Source organism: Danio rerio, chromosome 10 (genome assembly GCF_052040795.2).
Source record: "Danio rerio strain M-AB ecotype USA chromosome 10, GRCz13ab, whole genome shotgun sequence".
Classification (NCBI taxonomy): domain Eukaryota; kingdom Metazoa; phylum Chordata; class Actinopteri; order Cypriniformes; family Danionidae; genus Danio; species Danio rerio.
The window spans coordinates 34,452,822-34,469,473 of record NC_141030.1 but is presented as its reverse complement, the minus strand read 5'-3'; the positions used below and the strand labels follow the sequence as shown (position 1 = coordinate 34,469,473).

The 16,652-nt window shown below is 36.1% G+C and overlaps 1 protein-coding gene across 6 annotated transcripts in view; it reads left to right on the top strand.

Moving 5' to 3' along the window:
• opcml (opioid binding protein/cell adhesion molecule-like) overlaps positions 1 to 16,652 on the top strand; it is a 375,490-nt gene that overhangs the window by 258,242 nt on the left and 100,596 nt on the right. For all 6 annotated transcript variants that reach the window (NM_001005580.2, XM_087269341.1, XM_087269342.1 and 3 more), the window contains 1 exon segment: positions 9,562 to 9,794. In NM_001005580.2, the coding sequence (NP_001005580.1) occupies positions 9,562 to 9,794 (233 nt within the window).

Below are 16,652 nucleotides of genomic sequence, written 5' to 3'. Positions count from 1 at the left end.
ATAATATACCGTGTTATGATGATATTGCAGGGCTCTGTTTGACCAGCTATTTCCAAAACATAAATATTTGTGGGTTTTGTGATTTATATCGAGCCTTGGATTTAATTGTTTTATAAATGTATAATCACCTTTTAGAAAAACACTTTATGGGCAAACATAGCCCAGACAAACATAAATAGTGATGAAAGCAAAGATATTAATTGTCATGTATGTATAAGTAAGCCAGTGTTTATTTTTATTTTATTTTTCAGCTGAGATTTGGAGCAAATTAGCGGGTGTAAATTTACTTCAGTGAGATGGCAGGTTCACTGTGTTATTTTTAAACAGAGGTTGTTAGATTTATTAGTATAATTAGCTGATTTTTACTATTTTTGTTGAATAATATGCTAATGGTATGGGCAACACAGTGGCTCAGTGGTTAGCACTGTTGCCTCACAGCAAGAACGTTGCTGGTTTGAGTCCGGACTGGGCCAGTTGGCGTTTCTGTGTGGAGTTTGCATGTTCTCCCCGTGTTCTTGTGGGTTTGCTCCGAGTGCTCTGGTTTCCCGCAAAGTCCAAAGGCATGCAGTAAAGGTGAAATGAATAAGCTAAATTTATTTTAGCTGCTTCCTCAGGTCTCTACACTGGCTGCCAGTTACATTCAGAATAGATTTTAAAGTATTATTACTGGTCTATAAATCACTAAATGGCCAAGGACCTCAATACATTACAGATATGCTCACTGAATACAAACCTAACAGATCACTCAGATCTTTAGGATCATATAAACTAGAAGTTCCAAGAGTTCAGTCAAAGCAGGGTGAATCTGCCTTCAGCCACTACGCCCCTCGCTGCTGGAATCAGCTTCCAGAAATGATTAGATGTGCTCCAACATTAGGCACATTCAAATCAAGACTGAAAACACATCTGTTTAGCTGTGCCTTTACTGAATGAGCACTGTGCTGCGTCAGACAGATCGCACTATTATGTTTTTCGTTTTCTTTTTCATTCTTTTATTACCTATTTTAACTCATTTTAATTTGTTTTTATCTGTTTTTAATAATTTTTATTGTCTGCATTTTATGTTCCTAAACTTGTCTTTTTTATTCCTGTTTATGTAAAGCACTTTGAATTGCCACTGTGTATGAAATGTGCTATATAAATAAACTTGCCTTGCCTTGCCTTGCCTAAATTGGCCATAGTGTATTTGTGTCTATGAGTTTGTATGGATGTTTCCCAGTACTGGGTTGCAGCTGAAAGGGCATCCGCTGTGTAAAACATATGATGGATAAGTTGGTGGTTCATTCCACTGTGACAACCCCTAATGATTAAATTGAGTGAGCCAAAGGAAAATGAATGACTGAATATGCCAACGGTGACAATTCAGCACTTCTTTTTTGTTTGTTTTTTCTTGAGGTTTGCATGCATGTCACTTAAGAATGCTTACAAAATATCTTAATATTAATACTCAACATTTAGAAGCACACATTTTAAGTCACAGTTCCCAAGTGGTATCTGTATGTGCATCAGATTACATTTAGGTTGCACACTTTCAGTGGTCTAAAACCACACATGTGCATAGCTATTTAGTCTTTGTTTGTTTAAATTGTAAGATCTGAACAACAAATAATGTTGAAATTAATTGTTTCTTTTTATTAAAGAAAAAATCATATATACAGATTTTAGTGACAAAACCAGTGGTTTTCCAAGGTTGGTGTGACAGACCAAGCAGGCACACAACATCTTGCGTCATTAATGGTTTATATTTAGGTTGTAGCGTCAGGTGACCAAAATTAAATGTCTAGCCAGCGTCTAAGGACAACGTTATTATGATGTCTAATAACAACATCAAATGACTTTGAATTTGATTGTGTTAGAAACTGACCAACTTCGAGCCAACATCCTAAACCAACGTCACATTGATGTCAAATACTGACATTTATTCGTCAGGTATGGCAACCAAAATCCAACGTCTGACATCATAGTAGAGTTGTCACGATAGTGGAATTCGCCACCAATCGAAACTGAAGTTTTAAAAACCTCTACTTCCTGCTGACATTTGAGCGCTACTGAGCACATTTTTAAACACCACTGATTTGCAATTTTATTCATGTGCTTAACTGAGTAACTTTGTTTACTGAGTTTAACCACAGAGACAGGGACACTGGAGTGTTTTAAATTCACATCTATCAGCTGGTTTGTCCATAAACTGACATACGAGCAGTCCGCTGATGAATTGCGTCTTTAAAACGCTCCAGTGTCCCTGTATATGTGGTAACACTCAGTAAACAGCAGTGAGTTTGGTGAACTGATGAGCTTTATGGCCAATCACAGTCATCTCTGTTGAGCATGTGAACACAACGGCAAAGTAGTGCTGTTTAAGAATGTGCTCAAATGTCAGCGGGACTTTTTTAAAAAATTCAGTATCGATTGGTACCGAATTCAAGTATCGTGCAACCCTACATCGTACTGGTAATGTCCACTTAACATCAAGATGTAACATCACTAGATGTTAATATTTGGTTGATTTTAGGTTGGGCTTGGACATTGATGTCTGCCTGATGTTGTGTTTTGACGTCAACCCAATTTTCATTTCCAAACAAAATGCAACATCCCCACAATGGGGTACAACATCAATCTGACATCATGTTGATGCCCTGTTTCTGCAGGGGAAGTTTTAGATGCTTCTTAATTTCCTTTTAGATTCTCATTCTTAATAAACTTTTCTTCTTTTCTGTTCAGCTTCATTTTTAAGACCCCGTGTAATTCTGTCTCAGAGATATTGGATCTCAATTCAGCTTAATCTTCAAATTGTTGAATTTTCAGTTGACAAAACTAAATATGGGTTATTTTTCATACTGTTAAAAAACAGAATGTCAAAAAAACATTAATATTAAAACTATTATCGTATTCTTATTCACATCTGTCAAAACAGTTGGATAGTAGCAGCTTGCTCACTGAGCAAAATTGAGATTACAATATCTCAGAACTGAATTATAGGCCCCATTCACACGGGCTTCAGCGTCAACGCTTGACAGAAGGCATGTCTGAAGTTTGAGCTGACGCAATCATCATAGCAGCATCAGCCAATGAAACTAGTCAGCAATAGACCACTGTCTGAGCTGGTGTATTTACATGCAGCGATCTGATTGGCTGACGCTTCTGTCGGCGCTTGAAAAGTTGAGCAAGTCCAAACTTCTGCAGCGAGCAACGCCTCTGAAGTATCATCGACAGATCCACAATGCAGTTCGGCTACGCTTGACATCACTCATTCAAAGTGAATGGGAAGCGTTGAAGCTGACATGGGGCATTAAACATAAGGAGAAAAAAAAGATAAAATATACAATGACATCAAAATGTCTTTGATATATATTTAGTTATAGTCATGCATACTTTTGAGGAAAAGAAAAAAAAATCTTGCAATTGTCAATAGATTTTTCTAACAGACCAATTTTTGTAACAATAATGTTGCCATCTATCTCAAGCTGAAAATGTGTAATTTTGACCCCTTTCATCAAAGCATTAATCGGGAAAAACACATCCGTTGCATTTAATAGTTTGCCAAAAGATTTTGGGCGAGGGAAGTCATTTCATAGATTCAACCCAGTATGACCTTCTAAAGAACAGTTTGTATTAAAATCACTACAACTTTTTTCTTCTCCTTCTTTGCGTTGTCAGACTTTGCACTCATTCCCAGCCAGAATGCAAACTCGCTATCTTGCATATGGCTAATCTAATCTGTCAGAGGCAGACGGAGCAATTCAGCGCACGCAATCATGTGTCCCACAGCACCCCTGGAGCAGACGAGGTGTTAACCGTCCTGCTCAAAACGGCCAGAGAAGGTGTCCACGCTGGGATTGGAACCATGACCTTCTTATTCACAGCGCAAGGCTTTCAGCACTAAGCCACTTAAAATGTAACTTTTGAACAGAAAATTAACTTTTTGGCACAGCCCCCATGTTTTTGCCCCATCATTACATTGGTGTTTCAGGCGCTCAGCCAGACTAAGAGTACAAATTCACACACTTATCAACTGGACACATATTGGAAGATGATGATGAGTGCGGTTTGGAAGTGCAAAATTAATGTTTAATAACATCTGGGGGTTTTCTGACAGTTATGAGATTTATTTATTTATTTTTTGTAGTATGGCATGTTACGTTTAGGAAAATTAGGGAGGGTATAAGCTGGATGGAAATAGAGAAAACTCTGACGTCCCCATTCATTGTTATTGATGCTTTATCTCAGAAATCTTTACATTTTATTGTGGATGGGGAAGTTAACCCTATATTGGAACACTCAAAGCAGATCTGGAAGAAAGTACATAAGATATTTCATTTGAACCCATTACAATCAATGCTATTCTTCTTTATGGAGTAACCCAGCTATTATTATAGGAAAGGAAACAGTGTATTGGATGGATTGGTGTAAAAAAGGCCTGTACAATTGAAACAATTGATTTATATGGACAGAGGGCACTGTATTCATTTCAGGAATTGAAAGACAAGTTCAAATTATTAGAAAAAGGGGATTTCTGGAAATATATACAGTTGCATAGTAGGATACGATCTGTGGGATACAAGGCAGGAGCAGAAGCAAATGTTTTATAGGGTTTTCTAAATATGTCAAAGTCAGTGCTAACTATATCTTTTGTGTATAAGATTGCTGCAAACAACATGTATGGAAAAACTTATCATTTGAGAATTGTTTGGGAGAAAGACTTGGAGGTGGAATTTGAAGAGGGTTAATGGGAAGCTGTAGTTTCTGGTATAGGGGGTTCTATGAGAGATGCTAGAAGTACACTGATACATTATAAGATAATTAATTGATATTACTGGACCCCAGGAAGACTGCATAGGCTAGGATTAATGAAAATAACCACTATTATAGGAATGAAATTTATCACATGCATTTGTTTAAATAGCAATACATGTCTTTTTCACCAAAGAAGGTCCATATTGACTCCAAAGGCAGATAGGGATTAGGTCAGGGCCTGGTGTGTGGGCTCCATTCTGGACATTATTTATTCAAAATCTTGAGAAATGTCTGGGACAACCTTTACTTTATTGTAACGAATTATCTCAAAGGGAACTGAAGATTCATTTAACCGGGGCTTCAAAAGAATCAACTCTTTAAATCCGAACAGACGCATCGTCCAGCAATAGTTCAAACTGACAGTTGACTTTAATTATGGCTAATTCTATCAAAACTAAAACCCATTTATGTTTAAGCAAGGCAGCAACATCGAAATTTAAGACATTAGATTCATAAAAATGCACCTTTCTTTATACAAAATGAAACTTTATTGACAAATCTAACAAAAACATACATTCGTACAGTTGAAGTGTAAAGAAAGTAAAATAAGAGTTTGAGAGAGTGTAATGATGGAAATACCTTGAATTGTATAAGACCAAACTAAGTGAAGTAAAAAAAAAAAAAAAAAGAATTTAACCCTTCTATTCTCTCTTTCGAGTTATATTTAGTTTACACCAGTTCTGTGCTAGTCTGGAATTGTTGGTAGCGTTCCTTTTGTGATGTGAAGAACTCGTGGTTGAGCATGTGGTTAGCTGGTCATCAGTTCTTTGTTTTTGTGAGGCTTGGAGTGAGGTGGAGTCTAGATTATTAAGTTGAGGTGGCAAAACTGTTCTCTTGACAGAAAAGAAAGAAAGGTATCGCAGATGGAAATGTCTGAGCTGTGTGATTAACCCATTTTGTCTGGGGCCCCACCTACTCCCTGGAGTCCTCTGGGGTTCTGGGTTCAAGTCTTTCCCTGGTCTGGGCCTTCTAGAGTCTCTGGGCAGTGGCCTTAGGTGGCCTTTTTTAAGGATGGTTTTGTACTCACCCTCTGGAGCCGAGTTGACCAATGAGAAGTTCAACTCTGTTTCAAATTGGTGTAATTTGCATAGGCGTTCTTGGTGTAAATTGATGCAGAATTACTTGAAATGTACATATGTTGCACACATATTAACATGAAATGTAAATAATTGTTCAGTACACCAACTAAGCTTTGCAGGGACATCACACATGAACTATCTATAAGTTTGTTTAGCTTTGGTAGAGTTAAACTTTGACTGCAGAAGTATTAAAACCATAATATTAATACATGAGCAAGAGACGTGTTGCAAAACACCTGATTACACATACAGAGAGAATAAAAGTTTACATTAAAAGCATCAGTGTTAGGCAAGGAGCTTATAGAAGTTCTCTGTGTGTCCAGTTGTGAGCATTCTTTGGTGTCCTAAATACATTGGGATCAGATTACAACTGACCATCCAGTCTTTTCTGTATGGGAGAAGCTGACGCTGTGTTTGCTGATGCATTTGTAAAAAAAATAATAATAATAATTATTATGTTTCTGATCAGCCATATTCCTTACATTATTCACCGAGAGTTTGTCACCTTGATGATACATTCACTCTATGGAAAGGGATATCTAAAGCACGGGCTGGGCTAGTCATTGCAGGATGTTTTATGACTGTGAAACTGGTACTACAAAATTTGATAGATAGATACTCCACTTTTAAGGATAGGATTGAGCTGATGACTTCTACTGCATCATATAACTGTATGTTGGCAGGACTTCAGAACTCATACCCATACTTTCTATAAGAAATGGGGTAGCTTTTTACAGCATTTGGCGAGCATGTAGAGGCGAAATTGAAGGGTCTGTCTATTGTATTATTTGATATTTAACATTTATGTTATAATTGTTGTTTGGTATTATTTTTATTATAATTTGTGTACATTATTTTTTTCTGAATGTTGATTTTCTATTGTGAATTGTATGTTGTGTGGGGTATACAAGTTCAACATGAAAAAGTTTAAGGAAATTAGGCTCACAGCGCCAAGATGTTCAAATATGAACAATAGGTTTTGCATCACTTCTAAGGTCTTAAGGCCAAGCGTTGAATGACTAAGAGGTTATTTTTAGACTGAAACTTTAAAAAAAAATCCATTCTATTGTTCAAATGTGCACCGTGATTCCCGAGCAAAAACTGCAGAGCATGCATGATTATAGACCGCCGCTTAATCTTGTGGTTTTCTATGGTTCAAATCCTCTGCAAGCTCTCTAGCTCTCCAGCACTCTGCATAGATTAACAGAGACTGAATGAGCTTTTCCCTTTGAAGAATATCCTGAGAAAGCATTCACTTCACACTCGCAATTGTTGCCCTCCAGATTTGCCAAAAGAGCGCTCTCTTGTTGACTAATTTTCAGAGCCGGGAAATTTACCAGTAAAGGGTTTGATAATCCATTTACTGATTTTGACCTTGAGCGTGAAGTCCTCTTAAAGACTAATATGAATTACTGCAGTGTTTTGGCATGCTGACGTGAAGGGTTTGGCAATGGCATTTTCAAAAATCCTCGGTGCACCTTGCGAAAGTGTCATTGATGAAAACCATGTCAACGCAGCACATTCAGTGCCATTGTAATATTAAATAACGATTGACTAATAAAGCAAATGCCAGATAGCAAATGACAAATAAAAGCCATGGAAATAGTATTTTTTGCTTGGGAGAAAATACATCGAGGTGCATGATATTGCAGCCTCGCTTTTTTTAATATGTAGCTCAGACTTTCAATTAGTCCTAACCTTTAGAGCCGTCACTCAAAAGTTTAGAAAAGGGTAAAAAAGATAAGTATAGCGAACGCCTCTAGGTCTTTCTCTGCAGTTTTAAGAAATGTCCTTTCCTGTGAAGGAGACAAATGTAGTGTCATATCCAGATTCTTCTGAACTGAAAGGTGGCTATCGCCCAGAATTGCCCTAATTTCTCCTCGCGGCTATTTGAAATGGATGAGATGAAAAGCTATTGCCGTTTTTGCAGCTGGTTCTCCAAATCTGTAATAGAAAAGGAGAGAGAAGGGACAGATATCTGTTTTTATACCTGTTGTCTTGTTGTGTATATATGTGTGTGTGTAGATGTGTGTGTTCCATGGGAGCTAAAGTGATATTGTGGGCATTATGATATTTCTCTAGTAAAGTCTGTTCAATTGAAGGTTGGTCTCTGGGTTAGGGCCCTAGTATTGCATCTAGAATATAAATCATTGCTTTATTATTATTTTTCTTTTCTTAAAGTAGAAGTTAGCTTGAACTTTCTGTACTGTGGTAAAAATATTTATGTTAAAGAAAATGTACTAGGTTATAACTAGATATGTGACAACTAGATATGTGACGTGATAACTATATATATATATATATATATATATATATATATATATATACTCATTCACCGATCACTTTATTAGGTACACCTTACTAAGTACTGGGTTAGATCCTCTTTTGTCGTGGCATAGATTCAACAAGGTACTGGAAATATTCCTCAGATATTCTGGTCCATATTGACATGCATTCAGAGATGCTCTTCTGCATACATCAGTTGTAACAAGTGGTTATTTGATTTACTGTTACCTTTCTATCACCCCGAACTAGTCTGGCCATTCTCCTCTGACCTCTGGCATCAACAAGGCATTTGCGCCCACAGAACTGGCGCTCACTGGATGCTCTCTCTTTTGGATTATTCTCTGTAATCGCTAGAACCAACTGTAAAATCTATCTGGAACCAACAACCATGCCACGTTCAGAGCCACTTAAATCACCTTTCTTCCCCATTCTGATGATCGGTTTGAACTGCAGAAGATCATCTTGACGATGTCTACATGCCTAAATGCATAGAGTTGCTGCCATGTGATTGGCTGATTAGAAATTTGCGTTAATGAGCAGTTGGACGTGTACCTAATAAAGTGGCCGATGAGTGTAGATGTTAATATATATATATATATATATATATATATATATATATATATATATATATATATATATATATATATATATATATATATATATATATATATAATACAAGTCCAATATTAAACATATGCTGGGTAAGTTGGCTTTTTAATCCGCTGTGGTAACCCCGGATGAATCAAGGGACTGAGCAGACGCAAATTGAATGAATGAATACAGAGAAAAATCTGATTAGCATATAAATACTATATTTTTATTTGTTCTTTTTGTCCTTAAAAGCAAGACTGGCTTATGCAAACACACTGTAGTTTAAAAGGTTAAAATTACTGTTGTCAAATGATTAATTGTCATTAATTGCATTTAAATTTGTATTAGGAATAAATATTTAATTTATAAACATAAATAAGCACACAGTGGGCGAAATAAGTTTTGAACACGTCACCACTTTTCTTAGAAAACATTTCTTACGAGACCCACAGACCTACAGAATGTGTAAAAAAAAAAAAAAAACCTCCCCTGAGCAATTCATGTGACTTCATTCTCCATGAGAGTCGTCTTTAAGCTGAGCAGTGCACGTATACATATATTTTGTACATACAAGCTTTTATTTTGAATGTGATTATGTTGATTAAACTTTTGACAGCACTAGGTGAAAACATTAATTTCTGAATCCTGACTAACGTTATTAAAGAAATGTCAAATTCTGTAAAAAAAAAAACAAACAAAAAAAACTATTATAATGTTTTGACTATAATTATTTAATATTAACAAACACAGGTTATTGGCGATGTAGCGAACACTCATGTTTTCCCTTTTCTATTTGTGTGTTGTTCAACAGGTGCAGTGTGGACAACAAAGTATCACGGGTGGCATGGCTCAACCGGACCACCATCCTCTTCACGGGCAATGAGAAATGGTCATTGGACCCCCGGGTGGTTCTGCTAAACACAGCAGTCAATGAATACAGTATAAAGATCCTAAATGTGAACTTGTACGACGAGGGCCCGTATGTGTGTTCCATCCTCACGAACAAGAAACCAGAGTCGACCAAAGTGCACCTCATCGTACAAGGTAAACCTTAAGAGGACTTCTCATGAAATCTTTACATCATTCAATGTGCGCATGAGGAAAAGCAGCTCTGCGCTGGGTTGGGATTTTGTTGACATTTGGGTTGGGTAAATAACGGCTGACAAACTACTTTGATTCTCCTTTTCCAGGCTGATGTAATTAAATGAAACTCAGCAGATGTGACTCCCGGTGATGAAATTGGGATTTAATCTGGGTGTAATTTCAAAATCGTTGATGGATATTGATTTAAGACACGCAGCCCAGAGAGCAGCGGAAAATAGGGCAGAAGGCTTTGTTTTTCTCCTCACTAAATCAAGTGTCGATAGTCAGACCTTTGTTGTGATTTACGGCACAGTCGATTGCCGTCATAATCGTGCTCCAAAAAAAAACAATTAACATCGCCGTTGCCAAATCCGTCCCAGGTTGGGGGTGTACACTTCAGATACATGCCAAATATCGCCACATTTTTCCAACCATCTGCAGAGGTGTCATGTTTTAGTAAGAAAAAGTAAGCAGTGTTTTGGGTAATAAAACACAGCCTTATCAAATGCTCATTAACCTTTAGTGCTTTGTCCTGACACTAATTACTGCAGGCTTAAATAACTCAACAAACAGACCAAGGTGCTTATTTTTTGGTCCTGATTAGAAATACAAAACACAACATGGACCTGTTCGGATTTTCACTTAACCTGCGATTCAATTAATTATCGAGTCTTCGGCGCACTTTTAACACATCCATCAACGCTCCGCATCTACGTCTCGCTACATAAGCGTGCTGTTGTGGCACTCAAAAGTGCACTTAAGATATTGAATTGTTTTGCAGCGCGCATCTTTTCCCTTACACCCTACAGTCCCATGCTGAGCGGTGTACAATTTCAGCCTAGTGTTCTTGAGAATGGATCTGAGAGCTTTCTGAACAGATGGGGTCTTGGTGTGCCTTTACTGTAATGCTTTGTCTCAGCTTTGTTAAATCTTGCCACGCTCAGCTAAAGTCTGCCTACACAAACTGTAGCGTCCTGTCTATTTCTGTCATCAAGTGTGGCTCCGTTCCTCTTGAACTCTGAGCTTGTTATTGCCTCGTCTCTGCTAAAAATGCAAAGAGAAGCCTCACATATCTCGCTTGACATCTACATGCTTGTTTTTAAATGTCCTAACATTTTTCACGCTTCCGGTTTTAGGTCACTCATTAGCGCTTCTCAAACGGGACAGCGTTCCATTAGGCTTTGCATTTGCCGTCCTGTAGTGTATCAGCGCTACATCTATTTATGTGGTTGATGACTGCTGCTGAGGGTATGTGTCTCTGTAAATGGCCTCATCGTCTTCCGCGCCATCGATCGGATGAATCGATCAGATGCAATGCGAGAGGAGACATGCGTCGCGCGAGTGTGCTGCGCAATTCGAAACCTGAGGTTTTCCTCTGAGCTCCTTCTCCGAGGTACACAAAGCATTATTCTTATAAAACCACTACATGCAGAAGACAAATGAAGGTCATTATAGTCCAGGGAGGAATATGTGTGTTTTATTGTGTGCACTTGCATTTAGAGGAACATTGTTGCTGAAACAACCTGCTTGTTAGCGCTGATGCAAAAAAATGTAAATTTTGCTGGCTAGCTTTGTTAAGCCTACTGGGATAACTGGAAACAAACTACAGAACTTTGTTTGTTTTGGCTTACTTTAAAGTACACTTTAAAAACTAAGATGTGAACTAAAAAAAAACTAAATTTCTTCATTTTATGCAAAATATTACTGCATTAAAGGGATATTCCACACCAACATTTTAATTCTTTAATTCTTTAATTAATTTTAATTCTCTTCACTTGTTTCAAACTAGTTTGATTTTTTTTTAAGTTCTGTTGAACACAAAAGAAGATTTTAAAGAATGTGTAGAAAGAAACCTGTTACTGTTACATACATAGTATTTGTATGTTATATTTTCCCCCACTATGGATGTCAGTGGCTTTCATCTCTCTTCACAGTATCATGGTATGGAATAGGGCTGCATGATTCTGGCTGAAATGAGAATCACGGTTTTGTTTTTTGCTTAAAATCAAGATCATGATTTTCTCACGATTATACAGATATAAAATAAAGGTTAATATGAGTAGGGCATTATTATAGCTATTTCTCAGGCATATTGTAAAACTACAATAATAATTTTAGGCTTATGTGTAGATCTATTGTTGGTTAAAATGCTACATTTTGGTTAGACTTTGAATAGTGGACTTGAATATACTTTAAATATGCCCTGGTTGTTAATTCACAGTAAAGTGATGACATCAGAATACAACTATTCATAATTGTAAAGTTGAATTATTTTGTTTGAGACATATGCTTGTCATTTGTCTTGTCATTATGCTTGACAACATTATTAGACCATTTTTCCACTGGTAAAATGAGACATTTGTCATTATCAGTTTCCTGATTGCATTATATTTAACATTATACAGGCAACAGTAGTTATGCTGACCCTGTAATCATTTTATTTTTATGCACAAAACTCTGTATCACTATGAAAGAAAAAAAAATGTTGTAATCATAACTCTAAAATGTGATATGATCATTTAAATGATGTGCTCACTTTCGGTTTCACTTTTACTGCCAAGTGCATGGCAAGTGCATGGCTGTCGTCATTTTGAGAAAAAAATAAACATACATGCAAATCATACTTACCGCGCAGCTTCCAAACGATCACTCTGTTTAACAAGCTAAACATAATTTACAACTTTTGTACGTGTTATTCACAGCCTATGCAGGTTCTGTTCACTAAGTGAAGTTTATTTATAAACTAATTTCGAGAGGATCACGTGCCTATGATTGACCGCAGCTGGTCCCGCATTAGCTAATGCATGATTTACCAATTGGATGATTCTCAACTCATAATAAATGAGTAGTTTCTTACCTCAGTCTTCTTCGGCTTGAGGAAATCCCCAATCCACCCCTAATCCTGCTTTCTTTTCCTCTATAGGGTGGCCCAGTGAACAGCACTGTTGCCGCATAGCAAGAATGTCACTTGTCCAAGTCTAAAACAGGCCAGTCGACGTTTATGTGCAGAGTTTACACGTCCTCTCACTGTCCGAAAACTTGTGACAAAGGTCAATTAACTAAACCAAATTAGCACCATAAATGAGCTTTTAATCAGCAGTATATCTCTCTTTAGCAATTCCTAATTTGTCATTAGCCATAAATAACAGGGGGGTTCTCGAGACCTGCCTGAGCTCAAATTCATCTCGCCCAGGAAACAGGAGGAAGCCCCGGGCTCAAGGATGAGGTCAGGGCTATCTCCTGGGACAGCATGTCACACACACTTTATAATCAATCATCAGCTAAGTGTGAACTCTTTAAAATAGCATCATCGGCGGGCACACATGCGTGATTTTGCAGCCGCAAATACAACTTTTAACCATTTGGAGGTGTCCATGTTGCTGAGCAACGTATATAAAACAATGTGAAGACTTGTGGGACCGCGTTTACGCTTCTCTCCTGACCTTGAAAATATAATTGGCTGAATTGTAGAAAACCTAAATTAAGATCGTGTGTAGGGTCGGATCGAGATCGTGATCTTTTTTTGATTAATTGTGCAGCTCTAGTATAGAGCAAGGCAAGGGTGAGTAAATAACGGAAAACTAACCATTTAGGATAGCGTTAAGTTGATTTGCAGATTTCTAGTTCAAAATTTTCATCACAATTCGTATGCAGAATAAATAATCAAGTTAATTTTCATCACATTTTGTATGTAGAATAAATATTCAAGTTAAGTGTTATTTGTGTGTTTTAGCTCAATATTAATTATATGGAGAGATATGTTGATTTTTAATGCTCTTTGCTTTAGAATTTACATTTTTTTTTGTTATGCTCACAATTTGTAGTGCCAAGTTATATTTGCACTACATATATTCTAATCGACTCAAACATAGGAAAGAGTGGATGAACTTCTTCACTATCTTTAATGAAGTTCCAGGCCAAGTTTTACTGCAGATTTGTTTACACACAGGGCACAATTTGACGCTTGAAGAAACTTAAAGACTATATTGGGTCCGACAGACAACACAAAGTCTGTAGTGGTCTCAAACTCAATTTCTGGAGTGCCGCAGCTCTGCAAATTTTAGCTCCTACCACCTCCAAATCACACCTAGTCTCTAGTAGTCTTAAACATCCTGGATCAGCTGTGTTTGTATAGGGTTGAAGCAAAACTGTGCAGAGCTGCAGCCCTCTAGGAATCAAGTTTAAGACCCATGGTTTATAATGTACTTAAAGCATTACAATACATGAAGAAGACAACAGAAGATCATTAAAGTCTATGGTGGAATATTTCATTTTATTTTATTTTTGTTTATTACTTTAATTTTACTTTTATTTTGTTTTTATTTTCTTTTTTTTGTAATTTAATTTAATTTTTATTTATTGTATTTTGCTTATTTATTTTATTTATTCATTATTGTATTTTATTTTCATTTTAATATTTTTTTTGCTTTATTTTGTTTTATTTTCATTTCATTTTGTTTAATTTCTTTTTCTTGTTGTTGTTATGTTGTATTTATTCATTTTATTTTATTTTGTTTTTGTTGTTTATTTTATTTTATTTATTCAATATTTTAGTTTATTTTAGATTAGTTTAGTGTAACATTGTTTCTGAAAAAAATGTTGATAGTGCTGATGCAAAAATCAAAATTTTGCTTGCTAGGATATAACCCGCAAAACAAACTAGAACTTATTTGTCTGGCCTTGATTTGAAGGAAAATGTACTTTACTTGGATGCTTGGAGGAATTCAGTTTCAACAAATATTTTGAAAATTCCAAACTTATCAGGTTTTATATTGCATTTGCAACACATCAGAGGAGAAAAATACTTTTGATGGCACGCAGGCTTGTTGGAATGAAAAGCAATAACTGTTTCTGCTTTTGACCCAGCAGAGACAAAATATCCATCAGGCTTGTTTTTGGTGGAATATGATCACCGTATATGACTAAATATGATATTCAGCTGCAGTTCCAACCTCTTCAGAGTGTTTTTGTAATATAATAAATCAGTCTGTTTTTATCTCTCAGGCGTGTTTACTTAAGCACGGTGCACAAAAAATCACAATGATAAATACAACATTTTTTAGTTTATGAAAAGAGAAATACAACTCAGTGTTTTTATTTTGCATAACTCTAACCCAAACTCTGCACTCAACTGAAGTGTCTTTAAAATCTATATTAAATGTCTGTAAGGTAAGCGTTTTAATATGAGGCCAGTGAATAGGTCCTGTTTTTTGGCCATTTGCATATTTGCGGTTGGTACAGCACATTAGCTTGTTTCAAGGTCACAGGGTGGAGAGATCTGTAATGGATGAGCTCACAAAATACCTGTTTTGTCTCTCTCAGCTTGCATGGAAAGCACAGATATACACAGGTGGTGTGGGGACTGAAACTGGCTGTTGAAATGCACTTATCCGCAGCCAATTTGGCTCTGTATTCTCCCTAAATAGTATCTCTAGGTTTTTATCTTCACCAATGTCCTTTAATGTCTATTTTAATACTATACTTTATTTTAATTCCTAGATAATTGTAATTGTATCGTTTTCAGTACTGTGACTACGAATATTTTCACCAAAAAAAAAAAAAAAAGATCAAAGTCAGTTAGATTTTTTTGTTAAAAAAAATTGACAGATCACCCAAAAGTTTACATTGTCGTCATATAGTCTTGCTTTATTTGTCACAAAACCTTTTTTTTTAGTTTCTTTTTTTCTGTTTAACATAAAATAATATGTTTTGAAAAATGCTATAAACTTTCCCAGTACTGGCTATCTGGGATAAGTCAGCGGTTCATTCTGCTGTGGCAACACCTACTAAATAATGGACTAATCCGAAGGAAAATGAATGAATGAATGAAAATGCTAGAAACCTGTAACCATTGACTTTCATACTTTTTTTCCCCGCTATGAAAGTCAGTGGTGACAGTTTTCAAACAATAAAGACTAAAGCGTTTCAAAGCATGAAAAAGTCATGTAGCCTAATGGACCGTGCATGTGCACAGTAACTGTGCTGCAAATGGCTTGAGTTCGAATTCTGCCTTGTACAATTATTCTGAAATTATGACATGATGTATTTTAATATTGTTATTTTTTATGACCAAAACAAGACATATTTATTCACAAAGTGTTCATCCGGATGTCAGACCAATGTTAAAAGAAAACATGTTACAAGAACAGAGCATTTAAAATCGAACATCTATAGCTGTATTACCTTAGATTTGATCCCATTATCTCGGCATGCTAGTCTGGAACTCTCACTGCTTCACTAAATCACTTGAAACTTCAACTTTACAATGTGGGCTTTAATACCTCAATTTGTGTATCTGTTTCTTTTCTGAAGCTGGTCCAGAGCAATACAAAATGAACTATTTTTTTTTTTCTATTAATTGAAACAATCCAGTGAAAATTTTGAAAACTCCTTGCTCAATCTCACTGGATTAAATGAGGGTTAGAAATGTAAACCGATATTTCTGTCTGACACACTACAGCAAAATATAGAACTAACTGACAAAATATTATTTGGGAGTGAAAATACTAGTAGCTAAAGACTTTTGCACAATATGGAATATGATGCAATTATAATTGTTGGATTCAAAATACAGATTCTAGAATTTTAAATAGAGTTTTCTAATAGATATTAAAGGAACATAAATGTCATATGAAGTGTTTTGAAATGTGCATTTTTATTAATTGTTTGATGTAATGTCAACTGAAACATGAAGAGAGCGCATCAAGTGAAACACAAGTGCGAAACATATAGTATAGAGATAGTAGAGAGCATCTAAATGCTGGTATTTAAAAAAAAAAACTAAGTATGAGGTGATGTAAACAGAAAATGTTGATATTT